Source organism: Lepidochelys kempii, chromosome 5 (assembly GCF_965140265.1).
Source record: "Lepidochelys kempii isolate rLepKem1 chromosome 5, rLepKem1.hap2, whole genome shotgun sequence".
Lineage (NCBI taxonomy): Eukaryota > Metazoa > Chordata > Testudines > Cheloniidae > Lepidochelys > Lepidochelys kempii.
The window spans coordinates 121,766,329-121,794,125 of NC_133260.1; the positions used below are offsets into that span (position 1 = coordinate 121,766,329).

A 27,797-nucleotide genomic window follows, 5' to 3' on the forward strand; every position below is an offset into this window, starting at 1 on the left:
CATTGTTGTGCCCTTTCCCCTAGTGCCGCTCGGCCGTTGGAATCCGGCGCGCCAGGCCCGAGCCTGCGAGAGACGCGCCGCGCGCCGGCCTTGGGGCTCGCCTTCCACCGCCCCCCCCCCGCCGTCCCTCTCTCCGTCCGGGGGGCTCGGCCTCCTCGTGGCGTACGCGGCTGTCGGCCATGCTGCCCAACACCGGGTAAGCGGGACCGCTCTGTCCCTACGAGCGTCCGCCCGTGCACCCCTCCCCCCGTCTGCCTGCGCCCCCCGCCTTGCCTGCCTGCGCCCCCCCCCCCGAGACCCGCCTGTCTGCCTGCGGGCCCCCCCCCCCGAGACCCGCCTGTCTGCCTGCGGGCCCCCCCCCCCGAGACCCGCCTGTCTGCCTGCGGGCCCCCCCCCCCGAGACCCGCCTGTCTGCCTGCGGGCCCCCCCCCCCCGAGACCCGCCTGTCTGCCTGCGGGCCCCCCCCCCGAGACCCGCCTGTCTGCCTGCGCCCCCCTCCCGAGACCCGCCTGTCTGCCTGCGGGCCCCCCCTCCCGAGACCCGCCTGTCTGCCTGCGGGCCCCCCCCCCCGAGACCCGCCTGTCTGCCTGCGGGCCCCCCCCCCCCCGAGACCCGCCTGTCTGCCTGCGGGCCCCCCCTCCCGAGACCCGCCTGTCTGCCTGCGCCCCCCTCCCCCCGAGACCCGCCTGTCTGCCTGCGCCCCCCTCCCCCCGAGGCCCGCCTGTCTGCCTGCGCCCCCCGAGGCCCGCCTGTCTGCCTGCGCCCCCCTCCCCCCGAGGCCCGCCTGTCTGCCTGCGCCCTACCCACCTGCTTCCCCGCCCTTGCCCTTTTCTGTCCGCCATGGGTCCAGCCCCGTGCCCCCCAGGGTCTGTGCCCATTCCCATCCCACCTGTCCTACGTCCATCTCCATGCCTCCTTGTGCTTGTCTGTCTGCTCCCCCCCCCCCCGCCGTCAGTCTGTCTGCACCAGTCAGATGCGCCCCACTCCCCCCCCCCCCGTGCTTAAAGTGGTCTGAAAAAAGTGGTTGTGGGGGCATCATAATATGGAAGCAACAGCAGCTTTGGTAAGATGGGAGAGTAAAGCTCAGTGACCGTGTCCCCATTCCATTTTTCCCCTTTTCGATTCCCCCCTCTCCAGTTTAAGCTTTGGGGACCCCTCCGCATGCCAGCTTATGCCCCCACTTGCATTCATGTGTCTCAAGCTGTGAGCCAGGGTGCGTGTGTCCAGCATGTCCAGGGTGCTGCGAATGGGATCATCTCCCTTGTGGTGTATTTTGTGCTTTCTGGACTCAGCTTTGTGGGTGCTGTGTTCATCCATCGTGTACTCTGGACAAAGCAACCAGTCACATAAACTATTCTTGAGGGGTTTAAATTTTTTTTTTTTTTAGTAGAGTTAATGTGAGTGTTCCTTATTTCTCACAGTAATTTGCCTGGTTGTTATTAACATAGCAGTGTGAATGTACTAAGTAACTGCCCCAAAGGACTTGCAATATATAGGCTCCTACACAATTGGACAGAATAGCACTGCAGAGTGGGCTAGCTAGGTTTAAGTGATTCATTATCTATCATATTTATTACTGTATTGCCTAAGGACCAACCATGAGTGGGATCCTGTTATGTCAGGCACTGTACAAATATAGAGTAGTTGACAGTCCCTGTCTTGAAGACCTTTTAATCTAAATAGATGTGAAAGATGGAGGGAACGAGAAAGGAGTATAACATACAAGTAAGTGTCTTAGTGACTGGTTAACCCCCAAAAAGGCTTGTTGAAATAGAGGTATGTGAGCATACACTCATAGTGATGCTCCCCTTGCCCCCATGAGTTTTCAAGGCCAGGCTCTAAAGTCTGGGAGAGGTAAAGCTCTTCAAAGAAAAGGTTGCCAGAATTGTTTTAATAGGAGCCAAACATTGCACTTTTCCATAGTCTTGTTTTCAGAAACTGCTAAACCATTTTGTCTGAAATTTTCCAAAAAGCAACTTGAGGTAGAAGCCTAGCATGGACATTTTTTTGCCCAAACAGTTAAAGTTTGGCAAAGTTGTAAGCAACTGAAAACAAGATGTTATAATGATGTGTCAGGCATCCTTAATAATGAGCAGTACTACCAACCCCACATATAATCTTTATATAATAAAAACATAACCTATATTATAGACCTAAAAGGATCTTTTTTCCCTTTTCCATAATAGCCATTTTCCTCTTAATAGGTTGGTTTTCTTTGTGTCGAACAAGCCAAAGTACAAAACTATGTTATAACATCCATGTTGTAACTGGGATCCTGATTTTGTAACTGCAGAGTAGATGGGATCAAAGGTAGCTGCCAGGAGAGAAGTTTCAGCAGGGCAAAGGGCATGAAGCCGTTGGTGGGAGGAATTGAATGCAGAGATGTGGGCAATGAGAGAGCTATGGAGAGTTTTGTATGACTTGCCGAACAATATATTTAAGACTAGAAGATTTTGCAATGTAAATGATTAATCCAAATTATTTAGTGTAGCCCTTGCTCTAAAAAGTGGGTCAACTTCATGTGTTTATATCTTTTGAATTTAGGGACAACTACTGCTTTTTCCTTTTGTTGGCCGTGCAGGCTCTGCAGAAATTAGAATCTAGTCAAGTAACTTTTGAGCTTTATTTGGGTTCTCTTGATCTTATAGCTGCATGTTCACCAATTGACCTCAATCCTGCAGTGGGATCTGCTAGACCAGGCCCCTGCAGGGCTCTGTTGACTTCAGTGGAACTCTGCCGGGGTATACGGATTTGTGCTGGTGGATCCAGTTGCTAGAACAGGTGACTGGGTCCCAGTCTTGCTCTTTCAAGGCCAGAGAATTTTCTCTTTTGAGTGTATTGGGACTAGGAGTGTGCTCAGAGTTTGCAGAAAGCTAGCTGAGACCCAGAGAAAAGTTATGAATAAAGACTGGCCCAGATTTTCAACAGTATGTATGCTGAAGTGCATGTGTGCACAGCACTGTGTGTGTGTGTATGTCTGTATGCAAATTGGGGTTGCTCTTGCGTGGATTTGTGCACATTTGAAAATTTAGATCTTTGGTTTTTCACTAAATAATGGAAAATAATTGACGGTTACAGATTTTATTCAGAACAATAAAATACACTTCCCTTTTTTGGAAAACCTATCACTTGAGAGAGGATTGTCAAATACTTCTTTTAAATTCAGTAATACTTTTCTTATGTACCAAATTTTGACCTCAGGCTGTAATATGTTCACAAAGATAAGATAGTTTTATTGCACTCATTTTAAAGTTAGTTTAAATCAAGGTACAGGGAGGGTATAAAGGGCATAATTTTTAAACTTGACATCAATAGGAGCTCACCAACTCTGAAAACCAGAACACTTATTTTTGGCTTCGATACCTCCCTGCAGCCCCGGTACATTGTTAGTGTTGTGATTATGAATTGAAACATCAGATCGTGTTTAAGTTAGAACACTGCTGTTTTTATGTTTAGAATTCTGTAATTTATAACACACTTTGCAAGCTGTGTAAGTGGATTATATTATGCAGAAGAAGTTTGAGATATTGTTGAGATTTCAGTTCAGACACTGCACTCTTACTCTGTTGTCAGACTGCAGCACTTATAAAAGTTATTGTTTGAAATCATGTATTGAGTATTCTTGCAAAACGGAGAGGATCCATTTGTGTGGCTCAAGTGGTCTTTTTGGCCCTACTGTCTATAAACATATTAAATTATCCACTTGCACTGACTCTGTCATATAATGTTGTACTGCAGCTTAATAAGTTTCTGGTATACCTACATTAAAACTTATATATAAGAAATAGTCAAAAATTTTAGCACTAATTGTAATTATTTTTCCTCTTTAAGATAACTGAGAAGTCACTTAATTTATTGTTTTCACACTGGAATGAATGAACCCCCCCTTCTCTCCCCCCCTCCCGGTTTCTAGGAAGTTAGCAGGATGTACTCTCTTCATCACGGGTGCAAGCCGTGGCATTGGCAAAGCAATTGCTTTGAAGGCTGCAAAGGACGGTGCAAACATTGTGATAGCTGCTAAGACAGGCGAACCTCATCGCACTCTCCCAGGAACGATCTACACTGCTGCAGAAGAGAGTAAGTTTTAAAGAGAGAGGATGGTCTTGTTAATGTGTTTGACTGGGACTCCGGAGACCCGAATTCATTTCCTGGCTCTGCCACAGACTGTGACACCTTGGGCAAATCACTTAGTCTCTCTCAGCCCCAGTTGCCCATATGTAAACTAGGGATAATACTTGCTCTATCTCACAGGGGTGTTGTCAAGGTAAATGTATTAACGTGTGTGAGGTGTGAAGAGACTATGGTGATGGAGACTGTGTATCTGTATGAAGTGTATGTGCATAGATATAGATATGTGGATAGAGAGTTTATGGTATTGGCACATACTATTCATTATTTTAAAGTTTCTTTTCAGTGTTTATTAAATGGTAGTCACAGAATAAAGTGTGATGTGATATTCCAGTTGGAAAAAAAAACTTCCTAGAATTTGATTATTGTGGTAACGAAATAATAGTTGGTTAGATATGACTTGAGTTTCTTTCATTCCAAATTTTTTACAATTAAAAATATCCATTGAACCATTAATTTAACATGTACCTCACCTAACAAACATGTTAAAAGTATTTTATTTTAAAGAAGTAGCACCACTACAATTGTTTTCTTACTTTAAGCCAAGCTACTATTTGTTGCCAAAATAACGCTTGCAAATTTACAGCATTAGAACAGTCAACCCGGGTGCACGCCTATGTCTACGCACATACATCTGTAGGCTCTAGCCCTAAAACAGTATTTAGTTTGGTTATTTCTTTCAAGAATTTTCACAAAAGGAAGAGCATGAGTTAAATTACTCCTGTATGTTTCTTAATAGTGGTATGCTGTAGTCTCCATAATTTATTTGGGGGGAAGCAGTATGATAGAGCGAGAAGCAGCAATCCTTATTTAGGTTGCGTAGTATTTCTCAATATAAAAATTCTTTAGACCGTTTTAAAGTGCTCTAGTACTTCTATGGTTTGCAGCAGCTCTTCAAAATTTGTCAGGGGAATAGGTCTGAGGTCGGGAGCCATGTAATTCCAGGCAGGTTTGGTAGGCTTTTGAGCCACCTCATATCAGTTTTATTCACCGCATCCTGCTCTTAACTTGTTACCAACCGTCCCCCGCCCCAAGTTTGCGCATGTGGTGCCCCATCATGCCTCTCACAAAACACATCTGGACAGGACACAGACAAAGTAAATTCTCCATCCATTCCCCCCCTCAAAGTACCCTTTGGCCTAGGGAATGGTGCACAGGGCTGGAAACAAAGAGACCTCTGCTCACTAGGGCTTACTCTGTTCTTTAAATAAATAAATCGGCTTGCTAGAGAAACACTTCCTTCTTATTTTTCCTGCCTCCAAAGTGTAGAATTCCTCCCTCTATTCCCACAAATTATCCTGGCATGAAGGTCAGGATGAGCAATATTTACTCCTGGACCCGTGACTGGCCCTTTTCCAATCAGTTAAAGCAGTATGACGTTGGTTATTTTAAAACAAATATTTTATTTTTTTAAAGGTACATTTGGAACACTAGAAATTTATAGTGATTGAAGAACAGGCCATACTTTAACGTTTAGCTTCTTCCCAATAACATGAAGTATTCCCCCTTTCTCCAAGGAAGTCTCGCTGAAGAATGCATAATTGCAGATTCCCCTTTACCTTTCATCGTCAAACAGTAGAAGATGTTGCTGTATAGGAAAGTTAGTTTTCTCTTAGGAATGAATGTGTCTGTGTGTACTGACCCCCTAATGCCACTGTGTGGGCTTGTGATCCTTTGCAGCTCTTAAATTTTCTGGTTTGCCACAGTTATTAACTCTCATTCCTGTGAGGTGCTGAGTAGCTTTGACTCCTATTGAAGCTAGTGGAAGTTGATGGTGCTCTGTAGCTGTAAAGATTGCATCATATGTTTCTGAAGTCTGTTTGATAATCATTACCACTGCTCAGAGAATATTTTATCCCTTTGCTCAGTGTAAGAGCAAGTTCAAAATGAAATGTCTTTTTTTTTTTTCTTTTTCCACTATACAGTTGAAGCTGCTGGAGGAAAGGCTTTACCATGCATCGTCAATGTGAGGGAAGAACAGCAAATAGTTGACGCAGTGGAGAAAGCTGTAGAGAAATTTGGAGGTATAATGAGTGATCATGGAGGGTGTTGTGTGTGTGTGTGTGTGTGTTAATGAAAAGCCTTCTAAATTTTCTGTCAAAATAGTCAAAAGGTTAGCTTAAAAACATTGAATAAACTTGGATAGTACACTTTGTTTTTTCTCTGCTTTTTGTTTTAAATGGTTGAGTTTAAAATATTAACACAAAATGAATTATTTTAAAATCAGGAATAGACATTTTGGTGAACAATGCGAGTGCTATCTCCTTGACTGGCACCTTGGAAACTCCTACAAAGAAAGTGGATCTTATGATGAGTGCTAACGCAAGAGGAACCTATCTTGCGTAAGTACTATATGGGGGGAAACTAAATTGTTTAAATACATCAGTAGATTTAATTACATAATTTTCAACCTAGTTAACAATATCACTTCATGCAGTAACTTTTATAGTTATCTTATTATGCTAACTTTTTAATTTGAGGTGAAAGTTTAAGGTATAAGGTGTATGTGCGTGTACACACACGTACATACATGAATGAATAATTGAGAGATTCTGAATGAATGGTTGAAGATTAACTCTTGCAACTCTATTTTCGGTTGAAAGACTAAAGGATGTGTCATTGGAAAGATTTTCTCCTAGGTTTGCAGTAAGATCTAGGGCCCAGATCTACAAAGATATTTAGGCCCCTAACATACTTTGAAAGTAATGGAAGTAAGGAGCATAAATACCTTTGTGGATCTGGTCCTTAATGTCTGATTTTGAATGCTGGTGACCGGTGACTTTGTGACACAGAAGTATTCAGGCTCTCCATACAGGAAACAAACAGCTAAGTTTAATGCAGTTCTGGCAAATGAACTTCAGATCGTAAGACCCCAGGTTTTGCTAAAACTTTCCTGTTCTCTTGTTCTAAATGAAATCATTATAAATGTTAAATCACTTTGTATATTTTTGTGATGGGTGTATCTTAATTGTAAATTGCCTTCTTACAAATGTTCCTTTTCAGCCCTATGAAGGAAAAATGCCTGTCAAATGATTTACAGTAAACAAATCAGAATAATTAAGAAGGAAATCAATTTTCAGTGAAAGAAAATGTGGTCTACAATTCCATCATAACAATATTGCTTTCATTACTTCATCAAATATCACTGAGAGTTGACTCCACAATTGTATGGCTCTTTTTATATTTTGTTCATCTTTCCAAATTGGTAATGCACTAAGATGAAATCTCATATTTTCTAGACACTTAGTGTATCATTTTTTAAAAATTGTTCAGAAAATAAAACCTTAATTTTGAGGCTTTCATTCAATTAATGCTTGTGGTGATCAAGGAGCTCTTTGATCTTTTGAATTCTATTCTTAGCACGACATCCGTAGTGCTACATTATAAAGATTAATTTGTTTTTAAAATCATATTGTCTGAGTAATGAACCTAACCTAGTGAAAAGGAATTGCATATTTGTTTGAAATGATTCTGATCTTTTAAAAATAGTATAAAACTTGTGGGGGTGGGGAGGGAGAAGGAGGTTGCTATAAAAGTAGTTTAAAAATGGTAAACAACAAAAACACTTTTCTGTTTCTTATACTATATGTTGTACTAAAGAAGCTATACTTAAGGAGGTGGTCTTTGTTTTAGTTTTTTCCTAACGTAGTTGTAACGTGTTACTTAACTATGGGTAAAGTGCCACAGTTCATTAGGGAAAATCATCCTTTAGAATAACAGGCAGGAAAACATTTCAAGAAAATATTGAAAAACACCCTATGAATGTCTGCCACATTGCCACATCTCTGAATAAATACTCTTTTCTCATTTACAATATTACAGTCGTATTTTTCTCAATAATGGCAACCACATTTCCTCGGTGGTGACATTAACTCTGATTAATATCTGTAAGGAGTGCTGACATTGCTATCTCTTCTTTGTTTGCTACAGTGCATTAAAAGGGGAAAATAGCTTTAGTTTTGTGTTGTTACCCATTGACAAATATGAAAGATAAATGACACCCAAAGAAAAATATTTACCAGGTGTTGTCAGTTGGTGTGTGTTAGGGGGCTTATTCCTTCACCCACTTACTTCCCTGGTCCTTCTCACATGAACAGAGAGCAACAATACCCGAAGTCCAAAGGTGCAAACAATTCGATGTTTATTGGGGTGAACTTCCAGCAAGCATGATTCCAGTTTCCTTCCTTCGTATCCTCCTTCCCAGCTCTGACACCACAGAGCCTTACACCTGTGTCCCTGTTCCCATTCCTACCCTTAGCCAAACATGATTCCAACTTCCTTACTCCCATTCCCTGTTCCCATCTCCCCCTTTAGCAAAACATGATTCCAATTTTCTTACCCCCATTCCCTGTTCCCATCTCACACACCCACATGCCCACCCCCACCCACACCCAGTCACTTCCTCATTGACTACAGATTATATAGTAAAACTTGAGTTCTGCTTAGCTATACCTTAACCAATCATTTTCCTGAAATTTAACTAACCAATCCTAACATATTGTAACATGATTATGTAACCAATTATATCCCACCACCTCAATTAGTTTACACCCAGCAAAATTAATTATACAGCAGACAGGAACAATCACAGAACCAGACAGAGATTATACAGACAAACAACAGCAAAGTGGGAACTATAATGACAAAACAATACAGAAGTGAGGGTTTCACATCCCAGCTATTGATAAGTGAGTTCTTGCCAGACAGGATGCTATCAAACTAAGTTTCCTTTTACATTTTCTAGGCACTTCCCTTTCTCTGGAGGTGATAGGAATACAATCCTGTCCTGATAGTGCCTAACAGCCCAATAGCACCTTATTTCAATGTGACTAGTTTGGAATGTGAGGATGTGACCGTTCGCTTCCCAGCTTATGGCTGCCTCTGCTGCTTAGCCAAAGGCCTTAGCCTAAGAACAGGGCCACAAACTGTCACAGTAAGAGAAGGCCCTTACACTGGCAGACAGTGGTTTTGATTCTTTCTTTTATACCTCTATCACTAGCCAAGTGATAAGAATACACCTAAATTCTTAGAGTACAGGCCTTTGCAGACAGGCTCTCCATAATGCTGTCCCAGCCATGCACAGATAGTTGGTTCAGCAGACCTCGATAGTACTACCCAGAAAGAAAGATCACCGGCATGGTTCAGTGACAAAGGCACTCGGCCAGGTTTATTGCCCTCAAGGCATGGTATTGGTGTCCTGGCTCTGTGGTTACAGGTGCACTAACACACAAGTGCCCACTGGCAAGGAACAGCTCAGTCAGCACGAGGAATTTCTGTTGTCCCCTCAGCCTCACAAATGGTTAAGGTGATATATCCCGATATTTATAGATTGAGACGAACAACTTACATATCACCATACGTGTTTCATGACATTTGCTTGTTACCTCCCCTAGTATCTTGCTCCAGGCATTTCTGCTGTCAACCCTCTATCTGGAGTTCGGTCAGGATGTACCTGGGCTAATCTTTTGGAGAGTGTTCACAGACATACCCAGTGTCTGTCTGCTTCTTAGGAGTGCCTGTGTCCTAGCAACACTAGCAATACCTTTGCCAAGATCATGTATCAGACAGTGAATTTATAAGCATCAGCTTTAATACATGGCCTGACTTTGGTTCATGACATGGCCTAACTTTGATTATGGTTCAGGCCTCAGATCTTATACCAGGTCCACTGCTCCAGGCTCTCTCTGTCCCCTACACCAGGGAATGGTCTTTGTTACTACCACTGTAACTATTAGTTCAGAAGACCTAGGGCATAATCTATCCACACACTTCATCCCCTTTTTTCTTCTTCCCTTGCTGCTTGTGTAGCCAGGTTCTATTAATAAATGTGTGAAAAGTCAGTTCTTTAATGAGATTTGTGGTAAATTCCACGTGCAGGATACTACATTTATTAAGATTAGTAGCATGGTTGTGTGTGGTTTTTAAATTTTCTATTTTATATATGTTCTTATCAACATGGTCTTGGTTTACACACTTGCAGAAAATTAAAGCATACATTAATTTGAGTTATACAGTATCAAAAAAATTGCATTGAAAGGCACTCTCCATCTCAACCAAAACCATCCTTGCCCAACCCTCCCACTGAGAAATATAATGGCTGCACGTGTCTTACAAAGTGCCCAGAAGGTGAATGGACTTGGGCTTGTTGGACCAAAGGAAGAAGCAGATTTCATAGTCATGGCTGTAACCTTTGGAATTGAAGGCAAACATTGTTTTTCTTCAGATGAGAAGTAATTTAATGTCTGATAACATAAAAATTAAACATTTTGTTTAAATATTTGAGTTCTGGTTGACTATGAAACAATTATTAAAGTAGACTGGAAATGTGTTTAATCCTACTTACTATTTTAATACTTTATTGTGGCATAACCTAGAGATCTTAACCAGATTCAGGCCCTGGTGTGCTGTGCACTGTTCAGACTTACAGTAAATGACAATCTCTACTCCCCAAATTGTTGACGGTCTGAAGCCGCACCCCTGTAATTGACTGCACATAACTGCATGTAATCAATTGTGGGATTGGGGTCTAAAAGCTTATATCAGTTTCTCGCTACTAACTATCGTAAATTACATCACTTTCCAACAGATATCCATTTGTAGCACTAGCTTTAGAGATGGCAATCGTATTGACCAGCTTTTATAAGAAACAGTTTGCATCTTATTTATGGTAACAAGTGCCTTATACACTGTAAAGTCTTTGGACTTTTGAACTGAAGAAAATGGGTGCAGTTTTCTTTTTAACGGAGAATGGGATTTTCCCTATAGTATGTTTTTGTGAAAGGGAAAAAAATTAAAGGATGACATGCATGGCTAATGTGGAAGAAAAACCTCTCTGCTTAATACATTGGATAAATTGTTTAACAGTCTGAAAATATCTAGCTAAAAGTGTCACAATTAGAGCTCTTGGATGCTGAGCACTTCTGAAAATCTGCCTCTATTTGTGGGTTTTAAGTTGTTTTGGAAAATCTGGCCCAGTGTGCATGCATAAATATTAGGAAGGACTTTTCATTTAGGTAAGATGACATTATCTTGGTTCTCTGTTTAGATTAAGCAGAATATTGATATGAGGGCAGGTGCAAAGTGGGGGGCGGGGAGAGGGAGAGAGGGATAGCTCTGGTTTGAGCTTTGGCCTGCTAAACCCAGGGTTGTGAGTTCAATCCTTAAGGGGGCCATTTAGGGATCTGTGGCAAAAATTGGGGTTTGGTCCTGCTTTGAGCAGGGAGTTGGACTAGATGACCTCCTGAGATCCCTTCCAACCCTGATAGATATAGATATATATAATATTTATTTATTTTATAATTTAAAAAAAGATTGGAGTAGATTACTTTGAGATTTTACTTTAAAAGATGCTGTGTGTCCACTGGTATCTTTAAAAGATAGTGGCTTTGCCAAAATTATAAAATTTTTGTTTAAAAGAGATGCACCTGACAACTACTAAATGTCTAATTTTTGTTTCATTTTCAGGTCTAAAATATGCCTTCCTCACTTAAGAAAGAGTAACATTGCTCATATCCTTAACATTAGCCCACCACTTAACCTGAATCCCATATGGTTCAAAAATCATTGTGGTAGGTGGTGTTATATTTACTTATTTTTAAAATTTTTTAAAATGAATAATTATGAAATGCACAAGAGTGACAGGCCTGGATACTGAAGCCCTTGCTTTACCATAGCCTGTACTGTACCTGTTGTTTCTGGGGAAGCCTACACAACATGCCTCATGACTATTTCAGGGGTGAGAGGGTAATTCACTCTCCATGGCCCTGTCAGTCCTTTCCCATATAAAGAATACCATTGACATAATTCCATGAAACACCATGGTAGATGGTAATAGTTGTCCTAATCATTTCCTTACCTAAAAAACAGACAAAATTACCCCCGATTTGTCATTCTTTTATAAGAATAATGAAATACAATTTTCTAGTCATGTGGGCCAGAAGCAAGTCATAGACCCTATGTGTACGGAACAGCTTGATGACAATTCTGCTGTCTCTATCCTCTTCAAAGTGTTTTGTGCCAAAGGATGGCAAAAACTTAATTTTTCAAACCTACAGTGAAACTAGATCACCTTCTTCGCCTGTTAAAAGTTTCTGTAGTTGCCATTTTAGTGCAGTTGAAACAATAATAAATGGCAACATAAAGAAGTTAATCTTGACAGAACAAGAAGCAATGGTCTCAAGTTGCAGTGGGGGAGGTCTAGGTTGGCTATTAGGACACATTATTTCACTAGGAGGGTGGTGAAGCACTGGAATGGGTTACCTAGGGAGGTGGTGGAATATCCATCCTTAGAGGTTTTTAAGGCCCAGCTTGACAAAGCCCTGGCTGGGATGATTTAGTTGGTGTTGGTCCTGCTTTGAGCAGGGGGTTGGACTAGATGACCTCCTGAGGTCTCTTCCAACTCTAATCTTGTATGATTCTAGATTCAAAACTTTTAGTTAATTAAAAAGTTCAATGCAGACCCATTCTCTTCCCAGTTCTTACTTTATGCAGATTGTTCCACACTAAGGAACTTCTTTTAATAAATAATTACACTACATCAAGGAGTAAAGAATTAAATCAGTGAATCTTAAAATTTTGTCGCAGACATTATATTTTTACCTGACTAAATAAAATTCTTACTTTGTCTTAGCTTATACCATTTCTAAATATGGCATGTCCATGTGCGTGCTGGGGATGGCAGAAGAATTTAAAGGAGAAGTTGCAGTCAATGCTTTATGGCCTCAAACAGGTGACTTGTTTTAAGATACTATAATGTTCTCTTTGATGTTAGTAGTTGTATTTCTTCTCTGCTCAACCTTCCATCTTGCAGACCTCTTGTATGTCACTTTGAATAGGCTTTCTTAAGATTGTTCAGAGCAGGTATTTGAAAATGAGTTCACTGTTCTGAGGGGTGGGGGTTTTTTTCTTTGTTTTTTGTTGTTTTTCATTGCTCAGATTCAGTGTTTTTCCTACAAAATAATGGTGTCTGGTAGATGCACCACTCTTTCATAGTTGTTAGGCCATTGACTGTAATCAAATGGCTGACCGCATGCTCTGCAAATAGTGAGTGGCTGCTTGCTAGCAGCTTATTTATGCCTTACACTTGACTGGAGCAACCTGTGGAATGTTTGGCTCACTTGACCCACTTTAAAAAAAATATTTTTAAAGGTTTCATTTGCCCATTGCTTTTCTGAAGTTCATTTACTCTGTTCCCTTTTTAACGTGCACAGGACTCTGATGTGAACAGCATCACAAAGGGATTATCATTTGTTATGTTATCTTTAATATGTGCTGTGCATCTGTGCTCTGAGAAGATATTTGACAAGAAGCAAGTTCTGATAGTGTTTGGAATGCCTGACTACTTTGTCCTGCCTCAGTGCAGGGGGCTGGGCTTGATGACTCTTTGAGATCCCTTCCAGTCCTACGTTTTTATGATTCTATGATATTTAAATACTTAACAGATCCCTCTCAGCCTTCTCTTCTCTAGAATAAATGTGCCCAGTTATATAAACTTTTCCTTTTAGGTCATGTTTTCTAAACCTTTTAATTTTTGTTGCTTTCCTCTGGACTCTGTCTAGTTTGTTCACATCTTTCTTATAGTGTGGTGTCCAAAACTGGACACAGTACTACCACTCAGGCCCCACCGGTGCCGAGTAGAGTGGGACAGTTGCCTCCCAAGTCTTACATGCAACACTCCTGTTACTACACCCCAGAATACTAGCCTTTTTTGAAGCTGCATCATGTTGTTCACTCATATTCAATTTGTGACCCACTATAAGCCCCAGATCCTTTTCAGTGGTACTGTCACCTAATCAGTTATTCCCCATTTTGTAGGTGTGCATTTGATTTTTTTTTCCATTGTAAGTGAAGTACTGTGCACGTTGTTGAATTTCATCTTGTTGATTTCAGACCAATTCTCCAATTTGTCAAGAATTTTGAGTTCTAGTCCTGCCCTCCAAAGTGCTCATAAAAGGTTGTTATAAAGAGGACTATGATCAATTGGTCTTCATGTCTGCTGAAGTTGGGACAAGAAGTGATTGGCTTATTTTGCAGCAAGGGAGATTTAGGTTGGATGTTAGGAAAAGTAAGCATAATTAAGCACTGGAATACAGGGTACCTAGAGAGTTTGTGGAATCCCCATCACTGGAAGCTTTTAAGAACAGGTTAGAAAAACACCTGTCAGGGATAGTCTAGATATACTTGGTCCTGCCACAGCATGGGGTGATCAATTAGATGAGATTGTACTGGCACAACAACTTTGGTTTAAAAAAAGTCACATATCTAATTGAAATAATTATACTGGTACAAAAACTATATGTAGACGGGGCCTTAGTCTCTCATTTTGAAGAAAACAATAATTGAACCAAGTAAGATTATTTTGAGAATCAAAGGTATGGGCTACATTATACTTTATTCTAGTGTTTTCCTTTGCAAAATTTAGATATTTTCCTTCTCTTCCACCTGCACAATAAGTTACACTATCCCTGTAAAAACAGACAGATCTACACTTTAGTGATTTAAAGCAAATGAATGTAGGAAGGTCCAAATGTGTTTCTTAACATTTGTTCTTATGTCTCATTAGTCTGTCTAGAGCTGCTCATTACTTTAGACATAAATAACTTAACTAAAAATCTCTTATGACCCCTTGAGTAGCAAAGTAAATCTGTCGAGTTTATATTTTAAAGGTTTTGATTTTTTTGGATGTTTGTTAATTGTTTAAGTGTTCAGTTTGTAATGCTTTGACTGGAGGTAACCAGATTTACAGTTGTGGGGAACAGCTTGAAAAATAGAACATAACTCTTCTCAGTATTTTATCCATCTTCTAAGGCTTACCCTCTCTGCATGTAGGTCAATATGGCTTAAATGTCTTTTTAATTTAGGATGTATTATAAGGTATAGCCACTTACAGATGTGATTTGAAAAAGGGAAAAGTGCTATACAGGATCATAGGGACAGCTTTCATATGCTGCTTATACTCATTTGAATATGAAGAGTACATGCATGCTTAGAATTCTAGCATATTGGGCACATACGCTGAGTAATAAGGTTTGCACCTTTGCACCACTAATACATTTCAAAATTGTACTTTAATTGTACTCTTAAATGATTCAACTTATGTGCTTCAAAAGCAAGTGTGAAACAACTGTGGAACTAGAAAATTGCAAACTCTAGTGGCACTCCAATAAAAAAGGGACTTGTTGCTGTTGATTAAAATGTCCTAAAAAAGAAATCAGATGTTTCTATCAATTACATCTTTGTGAATCTGTGTCTGAGAAGTAGCTGGAATTCTCTTCCTTCCTTTCCCTCCCTCCTTTGCTCCAAAAGCTTTATGGTCATTTTGACCTACTGCTATTATCATAAGTTAAACTATCAAACAAAGTTAAAAAACTGAATTAAATTTTGTATGTGAATTTAGTACTTGCAACAGGTGGTGAATTGACACTCTCCGAGATTGAAGTCCTTTATTTGAACAAAAGAACAGGTAGAACAGATGGCAAAAATGAAGCTTCTGCATGCTGCCCTGCCAATATGCTTCAGCCCCGACTTGGGGAGATCACCTCTAACATTTGTCTATACTAGGAGACTTTCCTAGTTAAACACAGTTCATAATAGCTAAGTTAGCTGACATGGTGCTAACCACAACTTTATGACGAGTAGAGAAAAGGGCAAGTTAGGGTAAGCCACTTGTAGTTAAAACCAGGGCCGTCCTTAGGATTTATGGGGCCCTACGCAGTATTATTAAACTGGTGCCTCTATGCCCGATGGCAGCCCAGGCTTGCAGCCCCAGGGTGGGGGAGGGCAGCAAAAGATATGGAGACTCCCGGCCCGCCTCATGGCAACGGAGAATCACAGTTCCCTGCAGAGACCCCCGTACCCTCTCCCTCACGTGGAACCCTCTGTGTTTCTTCTCTAAAAGAAGGTAAGTTTTTTAGGATTTAAATAACTCTGATTCCATAGCAACTACCTCTCCTAACCCAACTGAGTTATTCTGGGGTCTTCTTTTTTTCCTGCCCTGATGCTGGATCCTGTAGGAGAGTCCAAGCTTAAAGGCTGTGTTCGTTGCAGAAGCAAAACGTCTGTGACAGACTCCTGTATACCTGATGTTCTTGTGGCTTGGGTGGAAGGGCTTTTGCCCAACAGATATTTGTTTGCTACTCTGGCCCACAAGGATCTTGAGTATTGGCTTCAGTGCATGCAGATGGAAGAAGCTCCTGTAGTTCTCCAGGTTCACAGTCTCTGCTCCTTCAAAACCCTAATCCCTGTGGCTGTCCAAGTTCAGGTCTGAGAGATGCTCTATTCTGAGAGGGCCTTGGAAGCCAAAAACAGCTTGGGTTTTGTCACTAAAGTTGTCTTTCTCATTATCAAGTAACAAGGAGAAGAAGCAAAGGAGAGGGCACCAAAATGGATTGATTTAAATCAACAAGTAGTAAACCTTGGTTTATCTACTTGATTTTAATCTTGTTTTGCGTTTGTACTTCTTAGTTCTTTTCCTAAAGAAAGGTTGATGCTTATTGGTTGGTAACCATTAAAACATGTTGATTTGCAACTAAATGTACCATTTACCCAAAATTTGGTGTTACAATGTATGCTCCTGGTTGGCAAGAAGTATTTGTGCATATTTATTTAAGCAGTTATATAGTTTAACATCTATTTATTCAGATTCCTAACTTTTCCATTTTTACTATGTTAGAAAATGGTGATTGACTAGAGGATTAATCTTTTTACTCATGTTTTATGTGAAGCTCTACTTGGCTGGAAAGTGAAATTCAATTTAAAAACGCATTATGTAAGGTTTTTTTTTTTATTAGATTAAATAAAACTACCTTAAATGTGCTGGATACATAAGAGAAAAAAGTAGTTTTTATCAAATATGTCTTGCATTTAAAAGTGATTTTTTAAAAAAAAAGTATTATAAAGGTATACTTCATTGGATGGAGGGATGCACTAGATTACCTCATGAGGTCCCTTCCAGCTCTACATTTCTATGATTATTTGTAGTTAGCAGAGTGAACTGATTTTATGGTTACGCTATCCTTCAGGACTTTAGAACTCGTGGATCGCATCCACTTGCCAGTTTTTAGTCAGACACTGGAAGAGGAAAAGAGGCTTGCCTGCTTTTTCAACTCCAAGTTGGAGTTTTAAATTTAAACGAACTAGTCAGTGAACTAAACTAGTTGAGTAAACTGAAATTAAGATATTCTCTCTGCACTTCACAAACTGTGGGTCCAGATGCTTAGTCAGTGACTTCTGCCAGCTCAGTAGTTTGATTTAAAAAAACAAAACAAAAACTTCATCAAATATGTACTGCTTGAATATTTTTCAATTTAAATTATTTTTATATAATAAGTAATATAGCAAGTTTAGGACTTAACATAGGTTGCCAGAATTTCAAATTTAATTTTAAATAATTTTTATTTTTAAAAAGAAAAATGTATTTATATCAAACCAGTTTTTTGACCATTCATCACTTTGTTTTTTAAATCCACTCTGGATGGAACCCTCACTCCCTCTGAGTTCCAGTTCTGTTGCAAGAGATCTAAGTGTGGTGCATTCAGCAGGGAAATTGTCCAGTTCCAAAAGAGGAACTTTTAATTCTTGGAGTACTGAGGGAGAAGTCTTCATCCACAATTCTAGGGCCTGTGTTGCCTTCCCTGCTGCTGAATGAAGGATCAACTTCCCCCAAAGAGGTTGCACTCCCTTCTAATGGTCTCAGCCCCTCTTGGCTCTGTAGGAGATTCAGGAGAGAGGCTATCCACTCTCCCCTGCCCTAGACTCTAACCTTCATTTTAGTTGAGTAGAAGCCCATTTCGAAATACTTCATCACTGAGGAGAGTGCCAAGGATTTCCACAGTCTGCCTTGCTGCTGTCTGGAATAAAGCGCGAGGCTCGCTGTTTTGGAGGCCCTTGTTTCCCTACACCTGATACGAGGCATTCCTTGGTTCTACTTTCAGTACTTCAGTACAAGCCCTCCCCTTTGGGGTTTCAAGCCCCACTTTGGCCTTCATGGGCTAACTTCAGTTTATCCTTATGGAGGCTGTCCACCATCTCCCACCATAGAGTCAGAAATCTAAGAGGTGGGGTGGGAGAAGAAATGGTTCTTTTGTCTCCCCACGCCATACTCCATTCCTATGAAATCTGCCTCTAAACCTGTGTAATTCCAAAAGGGTGGTAGAACTAATAGCACCTGTGCAGTTACACATAACAGGCGCTCTCAGTTCTGGCTAAGTAAACATGTTCAAACTTGATATTTTTTGTGTGGTAAGTTACTACTTTTAATTATACACCTCTACCCCGATGTAATGTGACCCGATGTAATACGAATTCGGATATAACATGGTAAAGCAGCGCTCTGGGGGGGCGGGGCTGTGCACTCCAGTGGATCAAAGCAAGTTCGATATAATGTGGTTTCACCTATAATGCGGTAATATTTTTTTTGGCTCCCAAGGGCAGTGTTATATCAGGGTAGAGGTGTTTTTGAACATATATCCCCCTATCTTTTTTTTTAAAGCACTTGTATCTTACAAATTAAGTATTTAAAAATACTATTGGACACGCTAGAAGCTCTCTCTATTTTGAGTGAGGCTCATCACAGGAGCCTTCAAAACCTGATGCACTGAAGAGCCACTCTTCAAGCAATAACAACATATTCTAATAAATTTCTTTTGTTTATAAAGTGCCCTCTGTGCGAGTCTGCACAGTAATTTATAAGGTAATTAAAAACTTTCTGTAAAATCAAATGTTCTATATGCAGACTAAACTTTATAGTAGTGAATATCTGTCTTCCCTAATTCACTTTAAGAGCATTAGAAACATAAGATAAGGCTTTCAAAGTATCTGTAATTCAATGTCTGCCTCCATGATCACAGTATCCTAAATTAAGAAGGAGGAATAATAGCTTAAAATCTTTTGAATGTACAAAAGCAGTCTCAAAATGTTTATCTTCAAAATACATGAAAAAGAAAGATAACAATTTTCAGGTAATCGCGTCCTAAGAGAGAAGAATGAAGTAGTTGTGTGGCATCTAAAATACTGTGAACTATTATCTTTTTAATGACAGGTTTCAGAGTAACAGCCGTGTTAGTCTGTATTCGCAAAAAGAAAAGGAGTACTTGTGGCACCGTAGAGACTAACCAATTTATTTGAGCATAAGCTTTCGTGAGCTACAGCTCACTTCATCGGATGCATACTGTGGAAAGTGTCGAAGATCTTTTTATACACACAAAGCATGAAAAAATACCTCCCCCCACCCTACTCTCCTGCTGGTAATAGCTTATCTAAAGTGACCACTCGCCTTACAATGTGTATGATAATCAAGGAGGGCCATTTCCAGCACAAATCCAGGGTTTAACAAGAACGCCTGAATCCACTGAAATTTAATGTGAATCTATTTGATTAACTTTGTTCCCTGTAGCTTATCACTTTGCTAAAATGGATGTAAATTATTTCTTATTAATGCTTGATTTTGATTTAAGCAGATGTCTGGTCTTCTACTCATGGAGAAAATCAAGCTTGTCTCAAACCAAAAGAATAAATGTATTTGAGTGAAGCCCTGCCTGCTCTGTGGGGATCATAAAGATTCCATGGACTTTTCTGAAGAGTAGGGGAAAAGCCTATTGTCATAGAATCATAGAATATCAGGGTTGGAAGGGACTTCAGGAGGTCATCTGGTCCAACCCCTTGCTCAAAGCAGGACTAATCCCCAATTAAATCATCCCAGCCAGGGCTTTGACAAAACTGACTGTAAAAACCTCTAAGGAAGGAGATTCCACCACTTCCGTAGGTAACCCATTCCAGTGCTTCACCACCCTCCTAGTGAAACTAGGAAAAACTCCTAGTGAAAAAGTTTTTCCTAATATCCAACCTAAACCTCCCCCACTGCAACTTGAGACCATTACTCCTTGTTCTGTCATCTGGTACCACTGAGAACAGTCTAGATCCATCCTTGTTGGAACCCCCTTTCAGGTAGTTGAAAGCAGCTATCAAATCCCCCCTCATTCTTCTCTTCTGCAGACTAAATAATCCCAGTTCCCTCAGCCTCTCCTCATAAATCATGTGCTCCAGCCCCCTAATCATTTTTGTTGCTGTCCACTGGACTCTTTCCAATTTTTCCGCATCCTTCGTATAGTGTGGGGCTCAAAACTGGATGCAGTACTCCAGATGAGGCCTCACCAATTCCGAATAGACGGGAATGATTACGTCCCTCAATCTGCTGGCAATGCTCCTACTTATACACCCCAAAATGCTGTTAGCCTTCTTGGCAACAAGGGCATACTGTTGACTCATATCCAGATTCTCATCCACTGTAACCCCTAGGTCCTTTTCTGCAGAACTGCTGCCTAGCCCCTAAGTCCCTAATCTGTAGCAGTGCATGGGATTCTTTCATTGTAAGTGCAGGACTCTGCACTTGTCCTTGTTGAACGTCATCAGATTTCTTTTGGCACATTCCTCTAATTTGTCTAGGTCCCTCTGTATCCTATCCCTACCCTACAGGGTATCTGCCAGTTCTCCCAGTTTAGTGTCATCTGCAAACTTGCTGAGGGTGCAATCCACGCCATCCTCCAGATCGTTAATGAAGATATTGAACAAAACTGGCCCCAGGACCAACCCTTGGGGCACTCTGCTCGATACCGGCTGCCAACTAGACATGGAGCCATTGATCACTACCCGTTGAGCCCAATGATCTAGCCAGCTTTCTGTCCACCTTATAGTCGATTCATCCAGTCCATACTTGTTTAACTTGCTGGCAAGAATACTGTGGGAGACGGTATCAAAAGCTTTGCTAAAGTCAAGGAACAACACGTCCACTGCTTTTCCTTCACTCACAGAGTCAGTTATCTCATCATAGAAGGCAATTAGGTTAGTCAGGCATGACTTGCCCTTGGTGAATCCATGCTGACTGTTCCTGATCACTTTCCTCTCCTCGAAGTGCTTCAAAATTATTCCTTGAGGACCTGCTCCATGATTTTTCCAGGGACTGAGGTGAGGCTGACTGGCCTGTAGTTCCCCAGATCCTCCTTCCCTTTTTTAAAGATGGGCATTACATTAGCCTTTTTCCAGTCATCCAGGACCTCCCCCGATCACCATGAGTTTTCAAAGATAATGGCCAATGGCTCTGCAATCACATCTGCCAACTCCTTTAGCATCCTCGGATGCAGTGCATCCGGCCCCATGGTCTTGTGCTCGTCCAGCTTTTCTAAATAGTCCTGAACCACTTCTTGCTCCACAGAGGGCTGGTCCTCTCCCCATACTGTGCTGCCCAGTGTAGTAGTCTGGGAGCTGACCTTGTTTGTGAAGACAGAGGCAAAAAAACCATTGAGTACATTAGCTTTTTCCACATCCTCTGTCAGATAACTTACTGATCATCCTGCTTTCTCAGTATGAGGCAGGAGTCCTCCCCTCTTGTGCTCTCCTGCTTGTGCTTCCTCCTGGTATCCCACTTCCCCACTTACTTTAGGGCTTTGGTCTCCTTCCCCCGGTGAACCTAGTTTAAAGCCCTCCTCACTATGTTAGCCAGCCTGCTTGCAAAGATGCTATTCCCTCTCTTTGTTAGGTGGAGCTCCTCTCTGCCTAGCAGTCCTTCTTGGAACACCATCCCATGGTCAAAGAATCCAAAGCCTTCTCTCCCACACCACCTGCGTAGCCATTCGTTGACTTCCATGATTCGATGGTCCTTGGACAATTCTATTCCATCTTTATTCTTTATTAGTAATAACTTAGTTTTATTTTCATGCAAAGAGAAGAACTGTACCACTAATTAACACAGAATACTGAAAAAACTCACTATGTACTTCATGTCTGTGTGCAGTCGGAGAAAGGAGAAGAACTTTAAAACATCAGTGCTGACCATCAGATTTTCTCTTTTCTCCCTGAACTTTTTAGCTATACATACGTCTGCTATGGATATGCTGGGAGGAGCCGGTGTGGAACAGCAATGCAGAAAAACTGATATCCTTGCAGATGCTGCATATTGCATTTTAACAAAACCAAAAAGTTTCACAGGAAACTTTGTTATTGATGAAAATCTGCTGAGAGAAGAAGGAATTAAGAATTTTGATGTATATGCAGTTGCACCAGGTAAGAAAGGACATGATGTTAAGAAAGGAAATAAGCTATAAGTAAGTTTATAATCTGTTCTTCTGCTAAAGACCTGTGGATGTTCAGTCCCATGGTACCCTTCTGCATTCCCAGAAACAGTTGGCCCAATCTTCCAGAACTTCCACTAACTAAATCTCAGTTAAAGAAAGGAAAATGTTTCCATGTCACTGATTTACGCAACCTGTTATTCCTCAGTCTGTGATTTCTCTCTCCCCTCCTCAGGCACCCTCTGCTTTTTCTTTTCAATGAAAGGTTTTCCATTGCAACTCCACAAGACTTCTCGTTCTGTTTTATACTTCTTGGAGAACAGACCAAAGTCATAAGTAAAATCTGTCTCTAAAACAAAATATTAGGTACCTGGCTTTCCCTTGCTACTGACTTTTGCTTTCCAGAAGCTGTACAATACCTATTTAGAAGCCTAGACTTTGTTTAATACTGATACAAAAATAGATTATTATTTTTGCTGTTTATCTTCACCTTCCTCACATTATTTTATTTTAGGTCATCCATTGCTACCAGACTTCTTTCTAGATGTAGATCCTAATACTCTAGCTATGAAAATGGAAGCACATGGTAAGAAATTAAGTACTTACATGAAATTCATTCACTGAACCTAATTTCCAATGTTGAAGTGAAACATAAAGGTTGTTCAATATATTTCCTTCCAAGAACTTGGTCTCATGTAAGATACTTGGGGGCAAAAATGATTTCTCTGTGTGTGTGTGTGTTTTTGGAGGCACTGGCAGTGGCTCCCTAGTTAAGGTGGGGTCAAAAACATTTTGCCTTTGACAGGACCTTCACTGTTTCTGATTCAGAGAGTTTTGCCTTACTTTAAAAATTAAAAGCGGGAAGCACTCTTCATAGGTCTGAGTTTTGGGGGGAATCGGGGTCATCAGTGCTTCCTGGAAAAAGAAAAAAACAGTCAAAAGCATACTTCTCAGAAATCTTTTTTGATCTGCCTCGCCTAATTGTATACCCTTCGTATAGTAATTATAGCTAGCTTCTACATTCACACAGATGTAAACATCACCCTGATTGGAACTGGAGTACTTGTGGCACCTTGGAGACTAACCAATTTATTTGAGCATAAGTTTTCGTGAGCTACAGCTCACTTCATTGGATGCATACCGTGGAAAATACAGAAGATGTTTGTTTTTATACACACACATCATGAAAAAATGGGTGTTTATCACTACAAAAGGTTTTCTCTCCCCCCACCCCACTCTCCTGCTGGTAATAGCTTATGTAAAGTGATCACTCTCCTTACAATGTGTATGATAATCAAGGTGGGCCATTTCCAGCACAAATCCAGGTTTTCTTCCTTCCCCTCCCCCCCCACAAACCCACTCTCCTGTTGTTCCCCCCCCCCTTCCCCCGACGTTCTTGTTAAACCCTGGATTTGTGCTGGAAATGGTCCACCTTGATTATCATACACATTGTAAGGAGAGTGGTCACTTTAGATAAGCTATTACCAGCAGGAGAGTCTATAAAAGTATGATTACATACTGTTCCGCACGATGGTCTTACAGTTAAGGCACCAGAGTGGGATCCAAGATAATTGTGTGGTTTGTTTTTTTGTTTTTTGTTTTCCTTTCCCCCAGCTCTGCCACAGACATCTTAGATGATGGTAGTCATTTAAGCCACAGTTTTCAGAGGCAATATTATTTGTTAGTCTTTAGTTGTTCTTGTAACCTGTAATCTGAAAATGATTAAAATGTTGTAATGTGCTTTTTAAAAAAGCAAACTTTACATAAGAAAACAATGAGCAAGAACAGATCACTTCATAGAATATTCAGAACTATTTTATCACTCAGTTAACTTAATATAGAATTAACTTTCTAAAATATTTTTTAAAAACACTATGCAACCTAATATTAAGTGTAAATTACAAATAAAATCCTCATAGTTAAACACTTATATTGTGCTTAATTTATACGTATCTACTAATCAAAATTCTGACCATCAGTATGGTAGGAGGGTGGATCAATTTACGCCTTTCAAGCCTTCTAGATAACTAACTGCTGAAACCGACTGCGCATACACATTCTTTATGCAAAATATGTGACTGTGTTGCCTGTTGCAATAATTGACCTTATTCAATACGTACATAACCATTTAAAAGCCTAGAAAATAATTTTAGTATAATGTTACACTCTTTACATAGAGTTTGTTGTAAATTAAATTGTGAAAAGGTCAGAATTAAGATTTAATTCAATTTGTTACTGGGGGGTTTTCTGCGTGCGTGTATGGGAGGCAAAATATGAATCATGGAAATGTAGGGCTGGCAGAGTCCTTGAGAGGTCATCTGGGCCAGTGGTTCTCAACCTTTTTGGGCTCAGCACCCATTTGTAAATGTTTATGGCCCATTGCAACCCAGAAAATAGTCTGGGGGTGGAGGCCCTTGGGTGGTTTCAGTTGGGTCCTGTCTCCCCCCCCCACCACCAGGGGGGAGGGTTGGGTCCTGCCTGGCACTTACCCCACAATGGCAGCTCCGACAGCTCCTGTGCTGTGGGGCTAGCTGGGCTTGGCTCTCTGATCCAGGCGTTGCAATGTCTAATGTTGCAGTGGCGCTCAGGTTTGGCCCTGTCCTTGGACTGGACCAAATTTGTGTGAGTGGAGTTGTGACCTGGCTCATAGGGTTGCAGTGCCACTCTCTCAAATTGGGCCTACCCGGACTTCCATCATTATGGTGGCTGGGCCAAACCTAAGTGGCACTGGGACCCCAGAGAAGGGGTTCTCATGACAGACTTTTTGGTGGCCTCAGAGTGCAGCCGCTTTCACACTTTTTCCCCTAAAATACTTAATTAGCTTTAAGAAAAACAAATAAATATGCACATATACATGTCCAAATCATTGTAATTTATTTATTGCTAGCTAGTAAGTGTTGTGAAAAGTGATATTCACATACAAATATCACTGTTCACAACAGTCTTAATTTGTCCCCATGCTTGGCAGGGCTGAATAAGCCCTGGACGATGGGATAGGGGGGCGAGAGCCTGAAGCCCCACTGCTGGAGCCTACAGAGAGAGAGAGACATGCATACACACACGCACGCTGTAGTCCATCCCCTATTCTGAGGCAGGACCAACATAGCTACGCCGTCCCTCAGTGGAGTGTGGGTCATTACAGAGTAAGCTTCAGTTCTTTATCCTCTTTCTTTTTAATATCCACATTGACTAAAAATGCACTTTTCATTCTAAATTTGCTAATTCTTTCTTTTGTTTGGCAGTTGATAAAATATATTTCCTCAGTCTTAAGATCTAGAATGCTGTTGAAGTTTTAAAATGCAGTATGTACTTTTAAACAGATTTTTCTAGCGCAATGGTGTAAAAAAGTATCTACTTTATTCAGTGGAAAAAACCCATCTTCTAGGTGCTTCACCAGTGTTCAGAGAGGGGAAGAAAATAGAATCAGCCAAGCATGAAGGCCCCGATGGAGCTGAGTCTGCTGCTGCTAAGCCTTTGGGACCTGTTGCAGAAACATTTAAAATTATTCAGGGAGCAATCAGTGAAGATGTTGTAAGGTCTACCCAAGGTGTTTATCTGTTTGAACTATCTGGTAAGGAAGACTTTCTTCTGTTAAATCTTCACCTACAAATTTACAGTGAAATACATTCAGCATTTGCACAGAGAAATACTTCATTCTTAGTTCGTCCACAGGTACAGCGAGTGAAGAGGTTTTTTGTTTGAAACCTTGAAGAATGTGGACACAAGACCTCTTCCCTTCCATTTGTGAAACACTAAACCATTTAAATTAACATAACACTATTATCATAATTAATGTCGTATTACACAATTGACAGCAAGAAAAGTTACCTCCTAGATCGTCAGGAGTTGGGCACAAACTTGTATTTGATGCGCTGTAAACTATTTCCATTGTTCTTGTTTGTAGGTGACGAAGGAGGGACTTGGTACATTGATCTTAAGAACAAAGCTGGGAGCGCAGGAATTGGAGAGCCACCTGTGAAAGTAGATGTGGTTATGAGCATGTCTAGCAATGACTTTGTGAAAATGTTTTCAGGTGAGTAACAAAAGGCTTTACCAAAGTTGAGCCAGGTTTATTAGTGTTTAGAATTATTCAAATGACTAATTGATAATTAGATATTTCTCTCGTTATATGTTCTCATAACCAGATGAATCTTAGGCTTTTGGTGGCTCTAGTGAAAAAATATTCCCTGATCTCTCTCCATCTCTTCACTTGTTCTGGTCTGAGAATATGAACCGTGGTGCTATCTTCATGTCACTGAAATCTTAACAGCTAGTTAAGACACTCTCACTTTCCTTCCCAACTTTTAAGATGTTTGAGAAAGGACTCAATAGGTCCATTGATCTTTCTACTAGGTCCAGGCCCAAATCACCTCTCTAAAATTTTTCACACTTACAGTGTGTGAGTATAATGCATCCACAGAGTGCACAAAATTAGTTTTGTTCCAATGTACTGATATCAAATGCACACTCGAGCGCTTGTTTTATAAGTGGTATTCAGTGAGTAAAAAGTAGTTTTTGTTCTTTTCAGACTACAAACACTTAAACTTTTGCTAACACTGAATAATTGAGATCAATTTTAACTACAGATCTTGGTAGCAAAATAAGTTAGTTCATTTGTCTCTCTGACCCCTGGAGAAAATGAGTTCAAAATACTCAGCTCAAGTAAGACTGCTGTTCTTAATCTAGTCCTTGTTTGGTCGTATAACAAAGTCACAATATTCTGCTGCACTCTGGCATTATTAGTAGGCCCAGAATAGGGCTAACAGGAAGTGTATTGGTGAGAAGGAATTGAAAATACTTTTGGAAAGGAAAAATTTCTCCACCGTTTTTAAAAATTGTATTTGGATGCTGTGTTATCTGATACTTTTTCCAGTTAAAATAACTATTAACACTCATACATATTCAGAAGAGACATAGCCAAAATCATAAATTCATCACATACAAAACTGTACATCAGTCATTATGATAAAGTCCACAAAAAGTCACCATAGAATTGTTGGCTCAGAAAAGGGAGTATCTCTTAAGCCCTGATTCATCAGTCCATTCCTGTTCAGCAAAACACTTCAGCACATACTTAACTTCAGGTATGTGCTGAAGAGCTTTGCTAAACTGGAACCTTAGGGAAAAAATATTTAATCAAAGAGAAGTGCAATTTGGCATTCTTAACATTAATCAAAAAGCACCAAAAAATTATATTGAAGAGAAGTTTTTTATAGCATCTAAGAATTAGTAGTCTTTTAGTGACATGTTGTCCCCAGTGCACATCTGTACTACTTTTCTTTTTCCTGATAACATGTTTATTCCCTCTTTTTAGGCAAACTAAAGCCAACCATGGCCTTCATGTCAGGAAAACTGAAAATTAAAGGTAACATGGCCTTAGCAATGAAGTTGGAAAAAATGATGACTCAGTTCAGCTCCAAACTGTGACGGGAAGGCTTATTGTTTGGAACATTGTCCTTTAATAAAAATATAACACTGTTTGTGGTTTAAAACACTAATCCTTGCTTTTTTTGGATGTATTATGAAAAATATGGAATTGACCTGATGAAATGTGGAATTGCTAGAGGAAGAATAACTTGACATTATTCTAATTAGGACAACAGATCC

The 27,797-nt window shown here is 40.5% G+C and overlaps 1 protein-coding gene across 3 annotated transcripts; it reads left to right on the forward strand.

The window, feature by feature from the left end:
* Positions 1 to 27,688, forward strand: HSDL2 (hydroxysteroid dehydrogenase like 2). Of its 3 annotated transcripts, none has more exons than XM_073345650.1 (11): positions 3 to 196; positions 3,914 to 4,077; positions 6,054 to 6,152; positions 6,356 to 6,470; positions 11,593 to 11,696; positions 12,758 to 12,856; positions 21,988 to 22,182; positions 22,705 to 22,776; positions 25,555 to 25,761; positions 26,095 to 26,223; positions 27,505 to 27,688. In XM_073345650.1, the coding sequence occupies exons 1-11, from the start codon at positions 180 to 182 to the stop codon at positions 27,615 to 27,617; spliced, it is 1,314 nt and encodes a 437-aa protein (XP_073201751.1). In that variant the 5' UTR covers positions 3 to 179; the 3' UTR covers positions 27,618 to 27,688. The 3 variants fall into 3 exon arrangements, with proteins under 3 accessions (XP_073201753.1, XP_073201751.1, XP_073201752.1); XM_073345651.1 differs by having other exon boundaries at positions 4 to 196; positions 25,576 to 25,761; XM_073345652.1 differs by lacking the exon at positions 25,555 to 25,761 and having other exon boundaries at positions 1 to 196.
* The last annotated feature ends 109 nt before the right edge of the window (positions 27,689 to 27,797 follow it).

Excerpts from the sequence above, each read along its gene's own strand:
- HSDL2 (XM_073345650.1), top strand. Across the intron at positions 4,078-6,053 it reads CTACACTGCTGCAGAAGAGA|TTGAAGCTGCTGGAGGAAAG; the intron begins GTAAGTTTTAAA and ends TCCACTATACAG. Across the intron at positions 6,153-6,355 it reads AGCTGTAGAGAAATTTGGAG|GAATAGACATTTTGGTGAAC; the intron begins GTATAATGAGTG and ends TTTTAAAATCAG.